Genomic DNA, 24,289 nt, shown 5'->3' on the forward strand with positions numbered 1-24,289 from the left:
GAATGTGGAGGAGTATCTGATTGTTTTTGTAGTTTCCCATGTGCATGGTTATATTAATTTATTAATGGCTATGTTTTGTTAAAATTACATTATAATTTACAATCCCATGGAAGGTGATCTAGCCTTCTCTGTCCTGGTACCTCTGTACGCTCCCTACTCCTTATGTCTCCTGGGTGATGAGTATTGTCCCCCGATTATGTGGACTTATTCACCGATAAGTTCCCAGATAAGGGTATTTAACTCTCTTAATTATTTTGTGGTGTATGTGTTTAACTGTATGTATCTGTAAACTATCCAAGATGGCAAAATGTAACTATAACCTCGCTATGTAAATATTACAGGCTGCCTCTTATCTTCCTGAGGAAGCTTTGGTGAAACACGTAGAAGGCTAGACCCACGGCACATTGATGCAAGATTTAGGATGCTAAATGCAATGATATTATGTGACGAGTTATTGTTTATGAGGAAATTGATGTTTGGAAAATCTCTTATTGTACTGTTTATGAATAGAATGTGTACGTGGGGTCCACGGTGGCTTAATACCTAGTCATTGTAAGACAATACTGTATCGAGGGAGCTGCTGCTGATATATATTTTAGTGCCAGTGGGATTGTTTATATGTTTTATATTGATGTTACCAATTAACAATTTTTAATAAAGATGTGATTGGTTTGTTATTAAAATAAGCCTGTTTTTTTCATGCCTAGAGACGCCTTAAAAGTCCAATTTTCCCTAGTTTTTGATGTTCCTAGGTGTAAATAGGTAATCTTAGAGAGAGGGCTTAAAGTCAATGTTTACATTTAGATTAGAAGTTTAGATTTCCTCTTAAATCTGCTGCCTTTCTATGAGCAATGGAGAAATCCAAATTTCCTGTTCCTCAATCTGTTGAGACTGTCAAAGTAGTATTGTGGTCAGAAATAATCCTAACATATACTATCTATGGTTGCAAAAGTAATATAACATTTTTGCTGAAGTTTTAATCAATTCAGGCAATTAAAGTAAAACAGCACTTTCAACATTGATAGTACCTGCTTTCCTAAAATTTAATTCCAATTGTTTGTCACTTAACCGCCTATTGTTAAATACATTTCATGTGGTGTTGAGCAGCTACAACAGTGTATTTTCCACTGGTCCACACAAAAACATTTCTAAACTCTGGAGTGGTGAAAAGCACTTTTTTCGTGTTACTGCAGGCTGCTTTTATTTTTATTTATTTAAAGTATGTAATTGTTTTCCACTTCCTTAAATTAAATCAATATTGAAGTTGTTTGGACATTTATTAGTTTAACATACTGTGGGTATCAGCTGTATACTGAACCTAGAACCCTAACCCTAAACCTAGAAACTGGTAGCTAGCATGTCACTGATCTTCCAACCATTTTTAAAATTGCTAATGTCATAAATATGAATCATGTAATCATTTTATAGATCACCATACAGCAAAATAGCATGTTTTTTTTCACAGTTACCTCATGTTCCCATTTTCCATGAGCAGACCATCATTTTTTGGACATGTCAGTGGAAATTTCCCCAGTTGGTCAAAGTTGAATGGCTAGGCCACAAAATCCCTCATCTGCTGCATGTTAGATTAAAATTTTCTAAAGTTAATATTTAGAACCTGTTCACACTTGTGTCAACCCAGTCTGCTGCCTGAGCCCTATGAAATACTCAGTACTGCTTAGTATCAGGGGAAATGTGATACTCCCCCCCTCCCCCCCTTCAATTTCCCACAATACAAAACGTGTTGCTTGAGCATACAGGGGCCAGGTCTGAGCACTGTTGTGTGAAGACCTGGCCTTTAACCCCTTCGTGACAGGAGACAAAGTGCCTATATGACTGGCCACGTACACTGTACGTGACAAGTTATTTAAGGCTCTGTAATGCCGGTAACCGCTGCTTCTCAGCGGTTACCAGTCATTAATGAAATAGTTAAGCTTTTATAAAAGCTTCTTTTTTCATTAATGAAAGAATGAAGCCGTTACATGCAAATACGGGAGTGCTAAATAGCAATCCCGTATTTGAAAGCTGAAAATAGCAGAGAGGTAGCAGAGTGAGTCACCTCTCTGCTATTCGTTTTGACAGCTATATTTATGATTTTATGATACATTTCAAGCAAAGAGATACAAGAGATACAATGTATCTCTGTGCCTGAAATGTATAAATGTATCACTTCTGATCATCTAGGCACAATCAAAGACCTTTAGTGAGATCTGAATCTGACATGTTGGGGTTGATTTACTAACCTTATAAACACACCACGAACATGTATACACCTCTGTAGTGTGTTCCCTCCCAGCATTATCTATGGGTGGAATCTAAACACCTTTGTAGTGTGTACACACCCAGCAGGTGTGTTGTGCAAAGCCAAGCATTGAATTGCAAGGTGATGTTGTGTAAATTAGCTCTATGTTGTGTTGCTTGCATTGATGAATGAAGGAATGTAAATGCATGAGCTAACCATTTTTGTCTAAACTGTGAAGCAACATTATATATGCATCATGTGCATGATTTTTTTCCATATATGGCATTACTGGAAATATGCTTTTAGAGACTTTTTGGTTGATAAATACGTTTTGCTGTGTGAAAATCACACTCACCTGGTGCGTGCGTGTGTTTAGGTTAGTAAATCACCCCTGTTGTCTCAGTCTCTAAGGTTATTATTAGCTGTTCCTAAGTTTGGAGCAGCCTAATAATAACCAAAACTTAAAAAAGTTAATTTATCAAGCAGTCATAGTGACTGCTTGATATAAACTGACAATAAAAAGGTGTTTTTTTTTACAGAAGTGTAAAAAAATAAAAATAAAGTGTAAAACAAAATTAGGAAAATAAAAATTATATATCAAAATATTTTTTATACTATAATTATTATAAAACATTTCTAAAAAAAATAATAATAATCAAAACTTGTGAAAAAACATTTTCTTCTAGTTTTTCCCCTCATTTTTTTAAATTGTATTCAAACTAAGTGAGGCGTTAAGTACACATGTTTGATATAATTATATAGCCCTATCTGTCCTCTAAAAAACAATATATAATGTGTGGGTACATTTAATAAGAAAGCATATTACTGCTGTGGAAGAATCACACAGCAAACATGTAAAAAGTGTGTCAGTCATATATGAACAGAAACTGAAAACTAGCTCAGTCATGAAGGGGTTAAAACAAAAAGTCCAAACATGCGCAGGAATTTGCAGTTAGCAAAGCCTTTGCTGAGCCTGATGAAGGGGACCCTGCGTGGCCCGAAAGCGCTAGTTCTGATGACATGACATTTCAATAAGCAAACACTACAACATTCTTGGTGTGCTGGTGACATCCATTCGCCTATATTACCTGGCGGCGCCATCCGCAGTCATTGCGAGCACCCCTCCTCATTTGATCTGGGGTTTTACGGTAAGGAGTGCGACAAGGCAACTCTACGTTTGTTGGAATTTGCAGTTAGTCTAATACGAAGCAAGTGTAGGTAAGTATAGGATGCTACAGTGCTTCCATTAACGATAACCTGTTTCTTGTATAAGCAAATTACATTCTTGCTTTCAAAAACAATGTTATTTGATGGGAATACTTTCTTTCAGTGTAACGGGAAGGTCACATACTGTATGTATTTTTAAGCTATGTAAATGTATATCCCAATAATATACTCAAAGATGACAAAGAACATACCTATGTTTACAAATATTTTGCATTAATTACTGCCGAACACAAAGACGAGAAACATAATTGAGATGAGTGGTTCACATCTGTCTTTATAGTACATTTCCTCAGCACTTGTCTTTTCTTTTTTTTCCTTTTGCTCATCAATAAGGGTGTTGTAGGTTTTTGTCATGAATTCATCAGCTGATCCTCCTCTTTTCTTTCACTACACAATGAGCACTTGGAAAGAAGGATTTTTGCATATTCCTCCCCTTACTCTTTGAGATGTTGTTGCTGACCAACTTTAAAACACTGCAGTATTCAGGAACCCTGCAGTGCCATTTTAACTACTCGGACCTGCAAAGTGCCCCAAGCAATAACTACCTGAATTGCTTTTAATTACACAATATAGCTGCATCATCTTACTTCAGATTCCTTTTGATTGATGCTGTAAGGCTGTTGTAACCGCAGATGATGGGATTAAGTGCTCTTGAAGTGACTTTAGCTTCTTGTCTGAACAAAGGGAAAGAAGAGAACACTCAGTCTCTCCTTTTTTTGAACAAGCTGCCTTTTTTACTTGCTATATAAAGAAATACAATTAACAAACATTACCCTTAGAGGGGAAATTGAAATGTACATTCAGATGAGAACTGCTCTTGACTGCAATTAGACATAGATGATCCAAAGCATTTTGGCCATTTATTAATGTTAATTGTTAAAATTAGGACCATAACTGTGGTTATTAGCATGTGTGATAAAATGCATCAACTGCAGCTGTAGCAGTTCAGCACATTAGAAGGTGGATTTTTATTAGGCAAATGTTGTGTTTAGGCTCTATTGTGAGCTGTTGGTGTGTGCACAAGACCTGCTGTTGTTTATAACAAACAACTTATATATTCTTTTCTTAATTAGGCACCATTATTGTGTAAATCCTGGTGTTTTGTAATTTTGGATGCTGCTCCCTAGCTGTGCTTTTCTTTGCTCTTATTCCTTGCCTTGTCTTATATACAATACAGAAGATGTATTTATGTGTCTGCTGATTGATTGCTACACACAATTATAAGCATATGCCAGTCATATTGCATCTTATCAAACATAGCAGCTCGGCTCTCGTATCAAAGTTATTATTACTGCTCATAAAGTATTACTCAGAACAAAACAGCCTTCTGGGTCACGCATTCTGAGAAGTGTCAAACGATATTGCTTGAAATGTAGATTTAAACATAAGCTGCTTAATACTGATGATAACTCGTTGTAGCTATACGTTTTTTCCTCTCTGTAGATTATTTTATTGCCAACAATATTATTCACTACAAACTTCCAAGAAGCAGCTCTGTGCATTTCTTCCTATTCTTAAGTGCCTGTGTCATAAGGCACTACCATGAGTCGGCCATAGAAAGCTAGTGGTGCTGTTTGATATGAACTGGTATTATGGAGATCAGCTATTGGGGTTCAAATTCCAACACATACCAAATATTACAGTATATGGTAGAGTATAACTGCTGCTTAAAGAGAATGTATGTTTATTTCAGTGTCTTTTAGATATACATTTTAAAAAAAACAGGTTGATGTAAATATTGTAGCTCATTTTGAAAACATTGTTTTTCATATTATATGTAATATTTATTTATAGCCTCTTATTTATGTCTATATTTTCAGGCTCAACTTCCTGAATTTTTTGCTAGGCAGCAGTTGTGCCATATAGATCTTTGAGTTTGCAAACTTAAGTCGGCTATGCACTGTGCGACTTTTAGGTAGTTCTTGATGAGCTGGCTGAAATTTGCACAGTGGGTGGCCCTATCTCCACCCTTCTAGTCTGCATCCGAAGGCTTTGGATGGAAAATCTTTAGGTGAAAAGTGACAGTAGCCAATAAGCTGCCGTCACTGTTCGGGTATTCTGGCAGTGGCACCCCTGCTTCTGTCAGAATACAAAGGACACAGCGGGAAATTCATCCATCCACACTGTTTAGCTTAGATGAAGGAATGTGGTTTTTTTTGTTCAGCCCCCTGGTTGAACAAAAAAAAATGTTTACAATTGTGTATACCCAGCTTTACTAAACACACTGCACACCCTTTGTAGCCTAGGTTTATTTTTGGGCACATTCACAATTGTGTGCTGCAGTAATGCACAATAAATTGTGTGCATTACCATAAGTTGCAACGCATGTGTTACTGCAATGTACAGCTCCTACTTTTGGATAGAGAGGGGATTTGTTAGATTATGTGTCAAGTTTTGTTGCTGTATCTGTACCTTTTGGGAAGATTTACCTTCTCTTTCTGTCCTGGTAAACAGTGTCAAAGCAGTGTTGGGGGCCACAAATCACAATAAAACCAATTTTTGACAGTACAGCAGAGAAGGGTTTGACTCTCTGTTGGGATTTTATTCTTCAGTCTCTTTGGGGAGGGTTCCCTCCACTTTCTTTCCTGGAAGGCAGGTGTCAGAAAGTGAGTAGAAATTTCCCCAGTGTTGACACAGACAGAATTAGAAACTTGAGTTTCTGTAATAGATTTTTGCAGAGAACATTATACTTGTTTAGTTTGATTGATCATATGCTCACATTTCTATGCAACAGTGTGAATGGGGCCCTAAAGTGTTTGTAAAGCCAGATTGTTTTGTAGTAGGCAAGGAAAAAAATCTCAGTTTTTATTGTTGTGTCTCCACTGGGGAGATTTATCTCTATATTTTTACGGGTAATTGTTGCCACTGTGAAACCTACTCGTCCCTACTCTACCCAAAGCAAAAAATAAGTTTGCTCTATACATACACTTTAGTAAATGTTTTCTCTGGGATTCAGATCTCATTGCCAACATTTAACAGTATGACTATTCCCAGTAGTTTTACATTTCCAGCAGCCTAGGAAAGATAAACAGAAAATAGGATGCCTGGGACCAAAATGGTTACATCTGATGTACTTTGCTGTGATAGTATTGGTGCAAACCCAATACTGTTTTTTAAAAGTGTAAGAAAAGGGAAATAAATACCTGTTTTTGAAAAGTGTAGGAAGAAGGGAAATAGAATGTTTGTACTATATTAGTGCATTCATTATAATAATCTTTTTACTTTAGCTATATCGTAATAGTGTATTTTAAAATAATTATGTGTTAATGCACTTTATACAATGTTTAGCATTTACTATTACACCTTTATTACATTACTTTTTTAATGATTATTCAGAGGGTGTATTTTACTTACTGCTCCCACTCCTATCAGCAATAAAAATGTATTGTAATTTGTCAGCAAAACACACCATTTAATGAATTCTCTATAATAAGGGCAATCCTAATTATTTTAGAATATTCGTCAAGCAATCACTGCAGAACTGCAGCATTTTAACTGATTATTTTTTAATGAAATACGATAGCAATAATAGTATTTTTTCCCTAGCTAATTTTCATTCTCATATTCTTGTATTTTTTTGTTTTACAAAATGTACTTGGCTAGCTTTGGTTGCCACATCATACTGTTACATCCCGAGTTATAGTTGGAGTTGCATCTGAGCCGCAGGGTTGTTGTTCTTTGAAATGAACAGGGCATACATCTGGGAGATTTTGGAGTTGCATCATTTTTAAAATTGCGTTTGGTAAAATTACCAAATAAATTTCCAGCTTCTCATTTATGCCTGGCAATCTCTGTATGAAGAACAGTATAGGTTTAGCAATATATATTTTAGCTGTGCTGAGTGCCATTGAACAGCATCTTTCAGTACATCAGGACATTGATTTATTCTGTAGCATTTGGACTCAACCTCAGCTTAGCGAGATATCATGTGCAAATGCTGACAAGTAATATGTCCCTTACCGTGTACTCTGCTTGACTCCAAATTTATCATGTTTCAGTGGTTTAACATAAGTGTACTATTGGGTATTTTAATGGGTTTACAGCGAAATACATTTTTGCAAGGCTGAGAAGTTGGCTATTAGTCAACTTTATTTCTGGTTACATCTATCAAATGTGCAAACTCTTGAATATTCAGTTTCCTGTTGACTCCCTTATTTGCTAGTATATTTTCTCATTAGGAGCAACTGGAAAACAAGGATGAGGAAGATAAATTATTTCCAATAATGGAAGAAATGTATATACCGATTCAATTACAGTATTAGTAGATTACGATAACAAATGTGCTGAAAGATAACAGTATCTAGAAATTAGAAATCTTTAGGACTTAATTAGAAGTAATAACTCCATACATAATGTGTCTATGTGCCTCAGCTTTTCTCCCTGCTTAAAAAAAACTTGTTAATCCACTGAACAAATTGTGCTCCCATTTTATTTAACATACCTTTTATTTAAAGTTGAAAACACAAAAATCTTTGCCTTGTGCAGCCATATATAAAAGTAGAAGAATGTTATTTTAATATGTAATGAGCAGTCTGATTTAATAAATGCTGCTATTTTCAGAAAACATATGGCAGTTCCTGCATACCCTGGCACCAAAAGGGATTCTAACAAAGTAAAACAATAAAAAAATTTGTAGGAATTATTTACGAAAACAATTACTGTCTGAAATAATTTGAATGGAACCTCTGCTTACTATTTTTGTAATTGTTTTAGAGACATTTTTTCAGATAGGTATATGAAACGATGTATGTTTTAATAGATGGCTTCACTTACCAACATTTAGCGCCATATTTTTTCTTTATTACATATCTGTTTGTCTAGAAGATGCTAGGCTTCTGAAGTGTTTTGTATGTCAAGCTGTAATGTGTTAGAGGCCCTACAGCTTTAAGCTGCCCATATTGCCCATTTATTTACAATACTAAATCTTTAAGAAGCTAATATTTGATGTGCAATTGTCTACTTTTATGCATAAACAGCACAGAGCTTAAATAAGCTTTGCTAGCTGGCAGCCTTTTCAGTGTCTTTACTGATCTGGGTACAAAACACCATGGAATGGTGGTTTCATACAAGATAAATATGCTTTGTTGTGTTTACGCCTTGTTGCTGTCACCAGTAACCAGTACAGCACATAAATTAATTTAGTGTTGCTTTAATGTATATGTTAAAGTAGTATGTTATGATTTGTGTATATATATGTTATTTATTTATAAAATAAAACCTTTTTAAAATATATATTTTATAGACGTGCACTGGCAAAAAAATTGTTTCAATTTGGATTTTGTGTTATTTAGTTTTTTCGGGATACGGGTCCAAAATTCAATACGTTTTGGGTTTCGGATTTGGACAAAATTAGTTAGCGGTTGTCTTGACACATTTTTTTTTTAGTCTGCAGAAGAGGAAAAAAAAAAAGCGTGAGGTTCCCCTCCAATTCATAACCAGACCCTTTAGGTCTGGTAGGAATGTTGGGAGGGACCCCCCAAGTTGAAACAAAAAAAGTGCGTGGGGTTCCCCCAAAATCCCTACCAGGCCCTTTAGGTCTGGTAGGAATTATAAGGGGGAACCCCTGCCCCCCAAAATGGGGGGGGGGGTGAAACGTGGGGTCCCCCCTAACATTCCTACCAGACCCTTGATCCGAGCACTGGCCCGGCAGGGCAGGAAAGGTGGGGGACAATCGAGCGCCCCCCTCCCTGCGCCTTACCAGGCCACGTGCCCTCGGCATTGGGAGGGTGCCCCTATGCCGATGGGGACAAGGGCCTCTTCCCCACAACCCTGACCCGGTGGTTGTGGGGTTCTGCGGGCAAGGGGGCTTATTTGAATTGGGGTACCCCTTTAATTAAGGGGGGCCCAGATGCCGCCCCCCTTGTGAATGAGTAAGAAGTACTTGTAGGCCCGGATTCCCCACAAGGCCACGCCTCGGGGCGTACCCATTTACTAAAGGGTTAAATCAAATAGCTATTTAAAAGCCTAGATTTTTGATAAAATCATTTAATTGAAAAAAAAACCAAAAAGCCAATTTTTTACTATTCCTTTAATTAATGGGGAAAAAAATGGCTCCATCGATGTAATCCAGCGCCAATCACGACGCACGCCGACCTGCCGCAATAAAAAAGTCCCACTGCATGATGACCGTCCGAACCCGACGAAAACTGACATCACGGCTCGCTCCACCCATTTGACATTCTCAGCAGTCAAATACTACATCGCATTCGGAAACTCCCGAATGCCTTTCGGGTCTGTGAGATGTCATATGAAAAGTATTATGACACCTCGGCTCACAGACCCGAATACCCGAATGCTATGTAGTATTTGACAGCTGAGAATGTGAAATGGGCGGAGCGAGCTGTGATGCCCATCTGTTTAGCTTCGTGCTGAATGTCATTTTGTGGCGAGTTTTCGTGGGGTTCGGATGGTCATCATGCGGCTGGACTTTTTTTATTGCGGCGGGTGTCGTGGATCGTGATTGACGCTGGATTACATCGATGGAGCCATTTTTTTTTTAAATTAAAGGAATAGTCAGAAATTGTCTCTTTGGTTTTTATCAAAAGTCTGGACTTTTATTAACTATTTGATTTAATCCGTGAATCGGTAGGGGTACAAGTACCCAGGGCCTGATTTGCTCTCCCTGCCGCCCCAAGGCCAGGTTCCGCAAGGCGCCCCGTCCCAGCCAACCGAACCCCCCCCTCAAATCAACGGAGAATGGCAACTGGATGGCAGGGGTGGCAGGGTTAGTTCTAATTTTTTTGTTTCTTTTTTTTTCTTACTTTTTATCACTTTTTAAATTTTTATTTATTTTTTACATTTTTTGCTTTTTGTTTACTGTTTTTATTTTTTAAAATGCTCTATCTTATTATTGTTTATTTTTTATAATTATTTTCTTAATATTATTTTTTATCAATTTTTTTCACTTAACTTTATTGCTATTACACAGGAGAAAACAATCCCCTGTGTGATAGCAATTGGAGGTGACATGTTGTCTTTATTGACCCTGTCACCTCCAAAACAGGAGTTCTAGCACATCGCCGCAATCACGTGTTAATGAGCGAGCGGATTCCCCACACTACATTTAGTCCTGCCTTCCCAAAGCAGGACTAAATGTAGAAGGCAACTTACAGCCCGGCCCCCGGAACTTTATGTTTCGGGCGTCGGGGGACTCCATGCCGCTACCGCCCTGAGGCGTGGCCTTGTAGGGAATCCTTTAGTACCCCTTAGTCTTTCACAAGGGGGGCAGCATCTGGGTGCCCCCTTAATTAAAGGGGTACCCCGATGAAAATAAGCCCCCTTGCCGGCAGACTAAGCCTAAGGACCTTAAGATGTCTGGTGTTAAAAGTAGATTGTCTAAATTGGAAGACTAATTGGTTCCTATCTCCAGTCAGATTATAAACTAGTCTTCCATACAAAATATGGGAATCAAAGAACACATGCCAACATAATCATCACTGTACTATTGCTAAGAGAGCCATAAAGTACTATAAACACCATAAAGCTAATTGTCTACCTGCACTATTCAACCTCTAGAGACATTTCCTGTAATGACTAATGTTGAAGCACAAATTCAAAGATGCATTGAGGATCTTCAGCTGAGTGATAAACTAATCAGATACATTTTTGTTCATATTTGAGTTGAATGCATTTTTAAGGTTTAACTCCTGAGTTTAGAGTCACTTTAAATGGTGTTGCAGGTACAGTTAGAAATAAAGTTAGCTAGTGGTGCCCAGATCCTATGGAAATACAGGATGCTGTAAGGCCTGGTTATTGCTGTAACTGGGATATCATTCTTATCCATTTTACTCAAGTGTTTCATTTTGTTTAAAGCCACAATGTCCACTGCTATCTGGTTATTTTTTGGATATTTTCAGGAAGATAAAATTGAAATGGCCTAATTCTTGAAAATTGTCAAAAACAAGAGTGTCTGTATTGTCTGTGAGAACTAGTCAGATTCTTCCTTACACTTTTAGATTTATTTTTTTCAATAATATTGGACAATGAAACAAAATTATTTTACAAACCCCGTCAGTTTCATTTGACTCCATCCATATTTAAGACTGTTAAATCTGGGTTGTGTACATGTGTCTGTGTAAATGCATTACTAAAACAATTAATCTACATGAGGTTCTACAATAAAAAATCTGTTTTGTTTGTCAGTATCCATGTGAGGTACCTTCTTTTTACCTGGGGCCATGACAAGCTATAAAACTCTTTTTTTGTGGACTTTATGTATTTATCCCTTTAGTTATGGTGTGGAGATCCCAGGCTTCTTCAGCTTAACCTTTAAAATGCCCCAGGATATACCTTATCACAAAAGATTTAAAGACCTTAATATGTATAGCTTGAAGGAGTAACGTGGCCTGTTATAGAAACTTTCAAATGCATTAAGAGAGTCCAGCAAAGTTTGTAAGGCAAGCTAGTTTCATAGAAAGTGAAATGCTAAAAAAAAAGGTCAGGCTATAATCCTGCTAGAAGAAAGACTGAAAAACATCTGGGATAGATAAGGCTATTCTTGAACTGAAATAAGCCTAAGGACCTTAAGATGACTGGTGTTAAAAGTAGACTGTCTAAATTGGAAGACTAATTGGTTCCTATCTCTAGTCAGATTATAAACTAGTCTTCCATACAAATAATGGGAATCAAAGAACACATGCCAACATAATCATCACTGTACTATTGCTAAGAGAGCCATAAAGTACTATAAACACCATAAAGCTAATTGTCTACCTGCACTATTCAACCTCTAGAGACATTTCCTGTAATGACTAATGTTGGGGGAAGAATTGGTCATCTAATATGGATTTTCATAACCAGTCATGATAAGGGTAGAAGTAGGTGTGATCAAAACCTGTTAGTGTGTGCAAGACCCAGTAGAGTTGAAATGCATTTGCACACTTTGTTTTGTTTTTCACTATGAAGTTAATAAGCTTTTAAGAATTCCACTTCCCCATTTACCCAATAATCTTGAATTCAGAAATATATAATTCCAATTAACTTTTTTAAGCACTGCCATAACCCAAAACTTTTGTAGCAAATGGTTGTGATCTCCACCTTTTCTGAACAGCCATCATCATGCCCTGGTTAAATTATTTGTATAAATGAGATCTTAAAAGTATATCTAAACCCAGGAACAAAAATTGAATGAATTGCAGCTTACCAGCCCTTAGATGTGGTGGCTGCATTTGTTTTCTATTTTTAAAGCTCTTGTGCTGCAGGTCGTTGAGATCAATAGATGATGGCATCACCTACAGATTTATCTGTGTACCTGCTCAGAACAGTTCTTACTCTTTTACAATATGTAACTGTACTGTACATTTCCAAATCTGGAAAGAATTCAAAAGCTAAACAATATGCTGTTACAGACTGCTGCTCTTTACTGCGGAATAGGTCTCTGTGCCTAGCTTAAACTGTTTTTCTGTGAATTTTTTTTCCATTGTACTGCTAGTTTTTTAATTTAATATAAATTTTAAAAAATCCCTGTACCTAATCTACATTTTTTATTTAACAACAAAAATCTATCTTAATGCCCCAATTACGTGACACTCCAAGTCCCAAGCCTTTCATTGTCTTTTCCGTCGTGTGTGTCTGTTCTACAGGCACTTTGGCTGTCATAAAGGGCCCATCACAGGATCCTGCAGCATTCAGAGGTGACTTCACATGGTGAACCCAAGGCCAGTTGGTTAGGCCAGTGAAGAGAACAGAAGGCAGCTTTAGACAACAGATTACCAGTGTCTACAGAAAGAGATGCCCTGGCGATCTGTTGATAGTGAATTCAGATAAATTGTATGGCTTTTTTAAATTTAAAAATCAAATATTAGATGTGGGAGATAATTTTTTTTTTTCTTTGCCTGGAGTTGGGCTTTAAAGTGACCCTGTCAGCACAGAATCACTTTGTATGGTAACGCATACCTGCAATAGTAATTATGATTACCTTTCCAGTGGCCCTTTTATTAATATAACACTAAAAAAACAGCAGAAAGGCATCATGGCACACTCACAAAACCAGCATGTAAAACAACATGTCTCACCACTAAGGATAATGACAGAGGTTTGGATACACGTCTTCAGCCGAGGATGTGTAAGCCGCACTGCCGCGCCAAGGCACCTCACTATGAGAGTCTCCATCTTGGAGCACACGGGGGCAGAAGATATCAAATTGGGTGCAGGTTTGTCAGGAGGACGCCCCCATGTGCTCCAAGATGGAGACTCTCATAGTGAGGTGCCTTGGCGCGGCAGTGCGGCTTACACATCCTCGGCTGAAGACGTGTATCCAAACCTCTGTCATTATCCTTAGTGGTGAGACATGTTGTTTTACATGCTGGTTTTGTGAGTGTGCCATGATGCCTTTCTGCTGTTTTACTGTTCAAAGCCCATTTCGTGTGCACCTTACTGTATAACTGGTAACAAATTGTTGAGTGCGTTTGTCGTTTGTTTTGCTTGCCTTTTATTAATATGTCACTTCTCCATGGCCACTGCAAATATTTGGCTAGATTAGTTGAATACCTGGTCTCCCTTCCATATGCAGTGCTTCCTCCAGTCAACTTATACATCCTGCGGCATATGAGCTATCAGGAAAAACCGCGCACAGTGTGCAGAGGGCGAGCAGGTTTTCCACACACCCACAAGTATAGAAATTTTGCAGTGGCTGGGGAGAAGCAGGGAAGTGGTATATCAACAAACAGGCCACTGGAAAATAGTATAGTGCATCTTCTATTGTAGGTATGCTTTATCATAGAACGTAACCCCATGCTGATGGCATCTCTTTAAAAAATATCTTAAGCAAAATATTTTTTGTTTTAGATAGAGTAGAGGAGTAGAGAAGTGTTCAAGCCACTGTCAAGTATTTACTGTTGATCAGGAAACAATGACATCTTCTACTAAATAACTATAAATTATCTATTTTATAGTGAAGACTTCTGCCTTCATACATCAACTTACATCAAATTCCCATCACAGAGTATGACTTACCATCAAACACTTACAGGGCTATTCGCAAAAGGGTGAAGAGTTTGGAGAAGGCAGGAGAAGTGAACAATCTAGGACAACATAGCTGGAAAGTGAGCGGGATTCGAGAATGTTTTCAAATCAGCTGTATTGGCCTGCATTGTTCACTTCTCCCACCTTCTCCAAACTCTTCACCCTTCAGTGAATGACCCTGTTAAAATTTTGCAGGTGAGAACCAGCTGCAAAAACATTTTGTGTGGACTTTCACAGTGACTGATCATCAGAATACACCAGAAGCACTGTGTTGCAGTGCAACACATTTTTCAGTTAAGGCCCAACCGCAGAAAAATCATGTGTGCAACACTTGCAGTGCCAGAACTCCAGAATAGCACAGTAAAGGGAACAGAAGATAGATGGTGTAGCAGTTTGTTTTCCAATATCCATTCTCTTCCTCTCTTCTTTTTAAGTTGTTGTTTGATTTATAATTGAAGACACGATTGTGATGTAGTTTACATATTATTATACAGTATGTGTTCGCTGTATTTTGTGTGTGGATTTTATCAATATGATGCTCGTTTTATTTGTAGATGTTCTCTGGAATCTTTTTGAGTTAGTTTGTTGGTATGGAAATGTTTCCTCACTTGGGTTTCTATTTGTATAGGGCTGGTTGGATGGGATGGATACATTATAATTAAACAAGGGTGTGTCTTTACTGTAAGCAGTAAGATTGAGAACAAAATATGTAAGCTGCTGTTTTAGTGCATTTAACTTGTAATATATAATAAAGCTGCCTTTTTTGTCATTTAAATATCTTTGACCTTAGTTTTGGATAGAGTGCAAAGTGGATAGAACCCCCGTCTGTGTTCCCACTTGGCACTCTTTATTTGACTATTGCCACTGGGACATTTTGTGATGGAAAGTCCAAAACCTTATGCTGTAACCAGAACAGAAAGTATGGAGAAATCTTCCAATACCTGTTCCCTGTGGCAACTGTCTAAGAGAAGAGTTTAAGTGTTATCTTGTTGAAGTTCAGGGACACAATGTATGGCGAAATCTCCCCAACAGGTCACAGAAAACAAATTAAAACCTCACAAAAATACATTCGAACACTTAGGGGCATATTTTTAAAACAGTGACTGTCTTTTACTCAGCATTCACTGGTAGAAAATCAACTACTGTAATAAAAAAAAAAACACATGCAGCCTTGTGTAACCCTAAAGCTTAAAGGAGAACTATGGGGTCAGTGTTTTTCCCCATAGTTCTCCTTAGGGTAACGGGAGCACACAAACTAGCGTCCTCCCGTTAACTTTAATTCCTGTCCTTAATGCTGATCTAACATAACCCTCCCAAAAATTTGTACCTCCTACTATAAATTAGCCCTTCTTCTGCATTTTTACCTTGTGCTGTGCCAGAATCAGTTACACTGATTCCTCGAGGGTCAGTGCCAAAATATACCAGCACTGAGTTAAGAGCACCGATAACCACCGATAATCTGTGAGCTTCAAAATAGCATTTTCCAAATAACCCTGAGCTAAATCCTTTTCTTAACGATATTAAACAATGCATGTATTTACCAGATATAATCAGAATGGTATGAGTTAGTAGACTTTCAAACAATGAAACATGTTTTAAAATCCTCTTAAAATTAATTGATCTGAATGCCCTTCCATTGATTTCCGTGTTGACAGGCTTTTCAAATTTTACATGTTCCTCTACACCTTAGCATGATTTGCACATGCTAACGACAATTTTTATTTTGACACTTTCTTCAAAAACTTGCTGTTTGATTCTTGGTGAGCAATTTCTGGGAGCATTTTTTTATCATAAGGTTTTAGATATCTACAGTCACAAAGAAAGCACTGCAAACATGATGTAATTGTTAATTAAAATGAGCTGAATACTAAATCGTTAAAATACAATTAATATTGCTTCATTAAAATTCGATTTTTTGATACCAGCATTCATTTTTATATCATTGTAATTACATATTTCTTAACTTTAAAATAAATCAGTAGCAAATTTAATTAAATTAACATAAACATTACAATAAATTATTACAAAAAATATTTTGTTTCTTAAATCTTTAATTGATAGCTCCTTTGAGGAGAGATAGTTGCACATGTGTATCATGCTAAGTTTCTAAACTTGGGAGATTTATCCCAGTTGAAAGTTTAAGGGAGCCAACCAACAACCTGAGTAATCAAAGCCCAGTGAGTAACAGGATCTTTCACTTTGTGTACAGACTGCAAATTATACTGTAAAAGACAAGTAGTAATGTATTTTTTTTCTTTCTTTTAATTGACCCAATAAAAATGTACAATGTATTACTAAATAAACATATTTAACATCATTCATAATTATTACAACAGAACACACTCAATTTCAATCTGTTGCCCAAGACAATGTGGTCTTTTAGATTTAGCACATACATATCAAACAAGGGCTATGTTCTTTACAAAAATATTGGCATTTTAATATTTATATTTTATATTACAATGCAGGGCTTCTTAAACTATTTTATAATTCTATATGGAGATTTCGATTAATCACAATGTGTTTATTTACAGAAAGTGTTCTGCGTTTGCAAGTGGATTCCTGAGAATACAAAAAAACAGATGTCTGTGCCCTCACATTCGAGCAGTTCACAAGTACGTGCCTCGAAGAGCTGTACTGTATATACCTGGAAATGATGAAAGAAAAATCCAAAAAATAGCTACTCTCAATGTAGACTGTGCAGTTCTAGACTGTGAAGATGGCGTAGCTATCAATAGAAAGGTATGTAGTTACATTTTATTTTAATGGAAATAAATAATTGGTAAACGTCAAATCTAACGTGTTTTTTCTATGTTCAATATAAAACATTTCAGTCACTTTACTGAAGCTTCAGTTTTACAGACATGGTCTGAAATGGTCATTAACAAGCCTTAGTTTTTGCCACCAGGAGGCAGCATTCACTTCCGGGGTCTACAATGGCAGGTCCAGCATGGGAAATCTTTTGTTTAAGACATCAAAATTGAGAAACAAACACTAAAAATTCTTACTATTGTGTAATTGTTTATTGTGTTTGAGGGATTGTTTACACCATGTCCGGACCAGATCTAGACTGGAACAGTTTTTGTCCGCACATGAATATGCACCCTTAATGTATTCATATGGTATTTCTGGGCTCTGTTCACACCATTGCAGTCCGGGGAAAAAAATGTTGCATGCACGATTTTTTCTGGTCTGTGAGGTATGTCAAGGTGTTGTCAGGCATATTGTAACCAGGCTTCTTTGGGGCATTGGTGCAGTAAAAGCTTCTTTCTGGCAACTGGACCATGCAGTTCATTTCAGTTCTTCTGGGGTTACCAGTGGATTTTTCTTTGTATCCAGAACAATTCTGCCAGTTGTGGCTGCAATCTTTCTTGGTCTACCTGACCTTGGCTTAGTATCAAGAGATCCCCCAATTTTCCACTTCTTTATAAGTGATTGAACAGTCCTGATTGGCATTTTCAAGGCTTTGGATATCTTTTTCTGTCCTTTTCCATCTTTATAAAGTTCCATTACCTTGTTACGCATGTCTTTTGACAGTTCTCTTCTGCTCCCCATGGCTCAGTATCTAGCCTGCTCAGTGCATCCACATGAGAGCTAACAAACTCATCAAGTATTTATACACAGACACTAATTGCAATTTAAAAAGCCACAGATGTGGGACATTAACCTTTAATTGCTATTTTAATCTGTGTGTGTCCATAAAGAGGCTAAACATTCCAGGGTATGTAAACGTTTGATCAGGGCTATTTGGGGGATTTCTGTTATGATTTAAAAATGAAAAAAACAACTATGTGATAATAAATGGCTTCATATGATCACTATCCTTAAATGGCATGATCAGTCATTATTTATCAATGCCAAAATTTCACCATTTCTGCCAAACATTCGAGCATGTCTGTAAATACTTTAGGCTGAATAGTCCAGGGTTCAGGGCAGGAATAGTCCAGGGTTTTAAAATTGTGTGCAAACCCTAACAATTAACTTTTTTCTTATTTGCCTTCTTTTTTCTTTCAAATATACCATTGAAACCTTTCCCCTATCCTACAACAACTAAGAAACAAATGTTCAAGCTGTCTTTCACTTCCCTTGAAACCTGTTGGACAGATCAACTTAATAAAAATCCTTTTTCTCTCTAAGTTTGCATACATATCCAGGAATCGTCCCATATACATTCCCAAAACTTTCTATACCAAGAGTTCTAGGATGTCATTCCCTTTTATATGGTCCGGTCACACCCCAAGATGGTCCCTACCCTTCAGTTTTCAACTAGAAGAAGGGGGTTCGCACTCCCAAACTTTCAGCTTTATTTTTTGGCTGCTGTCATAATAACCATGCACTGGCGGTTTTCATAACTCTGCGGTCGAATTAGAGGCTGTGGTGCTGAAGTCATATGCCATGCTTCAGAACTCGGTATTCAGGGGCTTTCACTCTTATCCCGATGTCATGGCCTCATGATGACAGTTCCTAAAATCTGGCAAACAGCTTGGAGAAATATCTATATCCAGAATGTCTCTCGTCCTTCACACCCCTTTGGGGACAATCCTACTTTGCCTCAGCTGCAAACCATACCAGATCCACAATTGTGGGTCAGCTGTAGCATCAAAACTATACAACATGTTATGGGCACTGGCACTCCTATCCCATTTTAGATTTTGAACGTTAATTATGACCTTCCAAACTCAATGTTTTTTTAGGTATCTGTGGCTGAGGCATGTCCTTTAAGCCCAATTCCTAAATCCTCTGCAGCTATTGGTAGAACTTTGGAACCCCTCCATTTTCCTCCCGGGTCTCGTGGACAACTTTTATCTGCCCAAGTCCACTTTTTCAGTTAGGTCATTTCAAAGTGTATCCTATTAACATTTGAAATTTAGCACTTGTAGCCAATAATAGGTACACTTGAGTCTGCTCTCCACTATTTTTGATGAGTTATTTTACTAACATGTTTTGAATAGCCTGCATTGATAGTAATCATAATTAATTGTAATTGATACAATCTGCTATTTATAGTCTTTTTACAATACACACACAGCTGAGTGAGTCAGAGCAGGGACATCCTTCTCTGTCTAGCTCATATAGAGCAATTTGGCATTTCTTGTAAGGTGACAGAGTCAAAAAAGGAAGCAGGCTTTCTTGTTAAAAAGTTCAATATTTTCTTCAAATTGAATTAGATGGAAGCACCCTGCAATTTATTTACAACTTTACAGACTGTGCATGACTACAATTGACATAAAGGAATGAAACAGTTTATGAATTTAACTACCTCCGGGCCGGCCGTAGTAAAAAAACGGCCGGCCAGGAGCTCTCTCGATCTGAGCGGGCGTCTCTAGACGTCCGCTCAGACACGCCCCCTTGCGCGCGCCGCCAGGGGGAAATGGCCGGAATTTAAAAACGGGCAGCGATGCCCGTTAATATACATGCGATCCGCACATGTTTATAGACTTAAAGCTCTAGGCAAACAAGATATATGGAAATTGTTTTGCCTGCAAATCATTATTTTTTTATCTCTGTCTAGCTAGTCCTGAGATTTATACTGCCCTAATAGGTAGCAAAGCCAACCCGCTGACCTGACTTTTCTCTTCTGCAGTTAAAGCAAAGCAGCTGGGTCACCTCCTTGCCCATAACCTGTAATTGGACATTACAAGAGCCATTGGAGACCAAAGGTATTATTCTTTTGGCCTTTCCTCCTAGTTGGTTCCTTGTCCATTCATGTGCATGCAGCATACCTGTTTGGTCCCTAATGCTGCCCCACTTTTACCCAGCCTAAGTTCTACTGTACAAGGGTTACAAGAGATTGATACAAAGCTAAAATCATAACCATACACTAACTGCATTTAAAAACAAATGTAATGATTTCTAATGAATACCTAGTAACATTAATTATTTATATTTCTTATATGTTCCTGGAGTTCAGCCTGGAGTTGTGGTGAACTTAGGGACTGGAGTGAGGTGAAGAAATAAAAAAAAAATTGTTTTGTTTAATTTTGTTCTTCATAATATGTCAGTAATGTTAAACTAAGATATTTTGTCAGTACAACATACATAGACTTCTTATCAACAAAAATCTGTTGAAGGCCGTTTAAAAAAATGTCAGCACGTTTGTTGATCTTAAAACAACCTGGAGTGAAGGTTTGATGACCATAAACACACAATTTTTGCTAATTGTTGTGCATTCAAAATCTTTGCTACCAGCACAGTTTATCAGTGTAGAAAAAAAACATGATTATAGCTGTACCAGAAGGAAATGTGTCCCTATACTAAACTTTAGAAATTGGCCCCCTTCATTTGCCATCAATGATAAGCTCTTCAAATTAGGATTAATAAATGCAAACAAGGCTTAATCTGTTTAAACTTTCTGCTTAATCTTCCTAAAATGTAAACAACATTTGTGATGCCTTTGAGATGGAAAATGATTGGACTCCTGAGACACTACTTATCCCGTTCAACATTTTCATTTTACAACTTCAAAGTGAAATTTATACATTTATAGAGGGTGTTAAGTGTAGCTAGACGGAATTTGTTTCTTGGCTGTTTAGTTAAAGCCAACAGGGATTAAATTAGAGTTTATAGTTCTGGGTAAAAATGTGTATTTTTTCCTTACTGCCAAATAAGATTTTTAGATCACTGAAAACATAATCCTATTACCATGTTGATAGATGCAGTGACATTACATCTTACACATTTTTATGGATTAACTGCAAATGTATTAATAATGACTGTTTTCTATTAGCCCTTCAAAAGTGACAGTAATTGACACAATCTACAAAAATACATGAATACTCATAGTTGGCAGCACAGTGAAATGGCCCTGTGTTTCCACCTGACAAACCTAAACTCAGGGGACATAATATTATATTACAATTATGGAAATGGAGGACAGAGTGAAACAAATGAGACTGGCTCAAGCAGCCATCATCAAGTGAAACAAAAGAAGGTGAACAATAAATATCATCCCTGCTATTAGTTATACAATGAAACCTCTTAGAAGATACACACTTGCTCATTTGTTATAGTTTTCTTCAAAAATATATGTATAATATATTCATATCTGTAAACACTTTGAGGTGGAAGTAAAGGCAATTTCACAAAAAACTAAATTCAGGATTTATATAGCGCCAACAGTTTGCACAGTACTTTACAACATATGGGCAGACAGTACAATTACAAAACAATACCATACAAAAGTATTAGTATGCACAGCTTATTAACACATTATGGCATGGTGACAAAGCAGGAGCACAACTGTTACCTGCCAAAGTGATCCCCTCCATCTCTGATCTCCTCCCTCACCGACACTTCCATCTTAAGCTCAGTCGTCTTCTGGGTTTCGAGTTTAAACCTGCTTGATTGGCCCCCGATGACTTAACATCTGTGCATGGGAGTGACTTCATCTTGCAATATCGGGTCTGTTTGCTGCGCACATGTATTAGGTGCTGCTCCAGGTTGGTCCACTTGGATCCACTGGCAGGGCTTGCAACTAGCCACGAAATACACTGTGCATACAGTATAAAGAAACACGGCCTGTATTAACTGAAGATCAGTGCGTAATCTTTTATTCATCAATTGGCATACAGCAAGTGTCTCAGACAAAATCTTTAATGCGTTTCATGCATACTTGCACTCTATGATTAAGCGTACATAATTTTTTTTAAACTTTACTTTTGATTTAAGAAAGAAACTTAAAGGAGAACTATTAAATTGTCACACTTCGGCTCAATAGATCAGGAAGTGAGCGAATACATAACGTCGCTCGTTCACTTCTCGATCATCTCCCTGCAGAGAGCCGTGATTCTCATTCACGGCTCCCTGCATGGATCCCCCCCTCCCCTCTCCGATCCTCCAGCGCTGAGTGGAGGAATGGATGGGGGAGGGGGCGGACATAGCTGGCTCTTGATAGCCAGCTGTCATTCATGCAGCTGGGTGGATCTCCACAGCATTGTCGGGATCCGTCCCGGCTGCGGCGGTCTCAGTATACCGTGAGCTGTAGCTTGGAATATACTGAGCTTTGGGTCATGGGGGGACGCTAGTATATGTCCTCCCATTACCCTTAAGAGAACTATGGGGGAAAACACCCCATAGTTCTCTTTTAAGTAAAAATGGGTGTGATTGTTGATGGGCAAAGATACTATTTGAGTGCCCTTTTTATTTCTTATTTTCAATTAAAGCTGAAGTTTAGAAAAATAAATTGTGGGATACAGCACCAAACATATAAGACATGCGTATTGATGTGTATCCCCTTACCTGCAAAGATGCTTCTTGCACAAATTGTCCTGTCACTGCTCCCTCACAGCTGTTGGTCAACGGTTATTGTGAAAAGTTGCGCCGCTGGCTCCACCATTCAGAGAACTTCTCTTACTTTGATCCCACAGTGCATCTGGTTCTGTGAATGGAGGAGGAGAATCTGTCATTCAACAGCTCTCCCATTCACAGAACACAACTGTTCACAAATTAAAATTCAGGTATTTACGCTGCCTGCATTTAGGGATGTATTAATTATTACAGAGCAGCCTTAATGTGTGTCTTTTATATCTACTTGGAGTTCAGTTTTATACTCCTTAAACCCTATAGCGCTATATTGTATATTGGATTTTGTTACTGATATAAACAGAACAGTGATCTTTTTATTTTATTTTATTTCTACATATGTGTGTATGCTCCCTTCTTTTTATATACATTATTCTTCTTAAATTAATGCCAACACTTTGTATAATATAATTTTATTGCATCTGAGTGTTAAAAACAAGATAAACCTTCAGCTGTGTTCCATAAAAATAGTTCCACACATAATTTATATTGTGATGAATTTACATTCATAACACTTTTTGTTTTGTCAGTTGAAAAAAAGTGTGGGTTGTAGCTATTTTTATGCTTTTGTTAAAGCACCATCATCTGTAGGAGCATTGATAACAAAGGTACATACTCTGAAAGACTGTGCATGATACAGTTTACAGTTGGAAGGGTCATTAAATGATCAAGTTACCTTTTTACCAATATAATATTTCAGTTTCCTTTTTAGGTTGGTGTTACTTGAATGATTAGTCTTTTGTGTGCTTAGAAAGATATGTGTGGTGGTCAGACATAAAAAAAAAACTGCCTGTAAAAGCACTTAATCCATAGGAACAGAATCAAACATACAAACGAACACGCCTGCTCTTCCCTTTTCATGTTCCGTGTGAGCTCTTTGGATTATCCTGTTTGAGTGAGGAAAGCCATTGACAATGTTGATGGTCAGAACAAATGATTACTCAACACAAAAGTGTTAAGAAGGATTACGTGTTTGGTTTGTCATTTTGTGATACAGCTGTTGGACACAGTCAAACTCTTGTCGAATTGTTACAAGCTGGAAATAGTACAATAGATGTTTCTGTATTAACACTACCTATTCAGGAGGCTTTTTTTCCAAGGATCAATGTGCTGAGAGTAACCTTTTGTAAACAAGTCTTTCAGGAAGTGTTCTTAGAATAGAATAGGTTATAAGAGCTATCATTGCATTCCCTTATACCAACGTGTCAAACAATCATCTCCTACTTTTCACTTTTTCCTTATTCTTTTGTTTACATTCTGTACTAATACGTCTGTCTCTATACTATAGTTGTTTAATCGTTGTATTAAAGGAGCTATCAGTGGCAGATAGATGGTTGTTGAAGAGGAGTGATGAGATAATCATTCCGGGAGGCCTTTCCAGATGTAAAAATATTTGTTTGAACTACAGTCATATTAGTTGATGACTAGTGATGGCTCAATACAAAGGGATCAGATTATTCACACTTGGATTTCTGCTCACTGGTTTTCATGATTGTGAAGCTTTTAGCTCATTTTAACTTGTCTGCTATCGCCAATTGCTATTTTATACCTCTATTT

At 37.4% G+C, this 24,289-nt stretch overlaps 1 protein-coding gene across 1 annotated transcript in view; it reads left to right on the top strand.

The window, feature by feature from the left end:
- The window catches only part of CLYBL (citrate lyase beta like), a 248,978-nt gene that overhangs the window by 119,692 nt on the left and 104,997 nt on the right, over window positions 1-24,289 (top strand). Inside the window, exon 2 of the mRNA XM_018576609.1 lies at window positions 16,966-17,173. Within this exon, the coding sequence (XP_018432111.1) occupies window positions 16,966-17,173 (208 nt within the window). The remainder of the gene's footprint in view (window positions 1-16,965; window positions 17,174-24,289) is intronic.

Source organism: Nanorana parkeri, unplaced genomic scaffold, assembly GCF_000935625.1.
Source record: "Nanorana parkeri isolate BGI_ZX_2015 unplaced genomic scaffold, ASM93562v1 scaffold71, whole genome shotgun sequence".
Taxonomy (NCBI): domain Eukaryota; kingdom Metazoa; phylum Chordata; class Amphibia; order Anura; family Dicroglossidae; genus Nanorana; species Nanorana parkeri.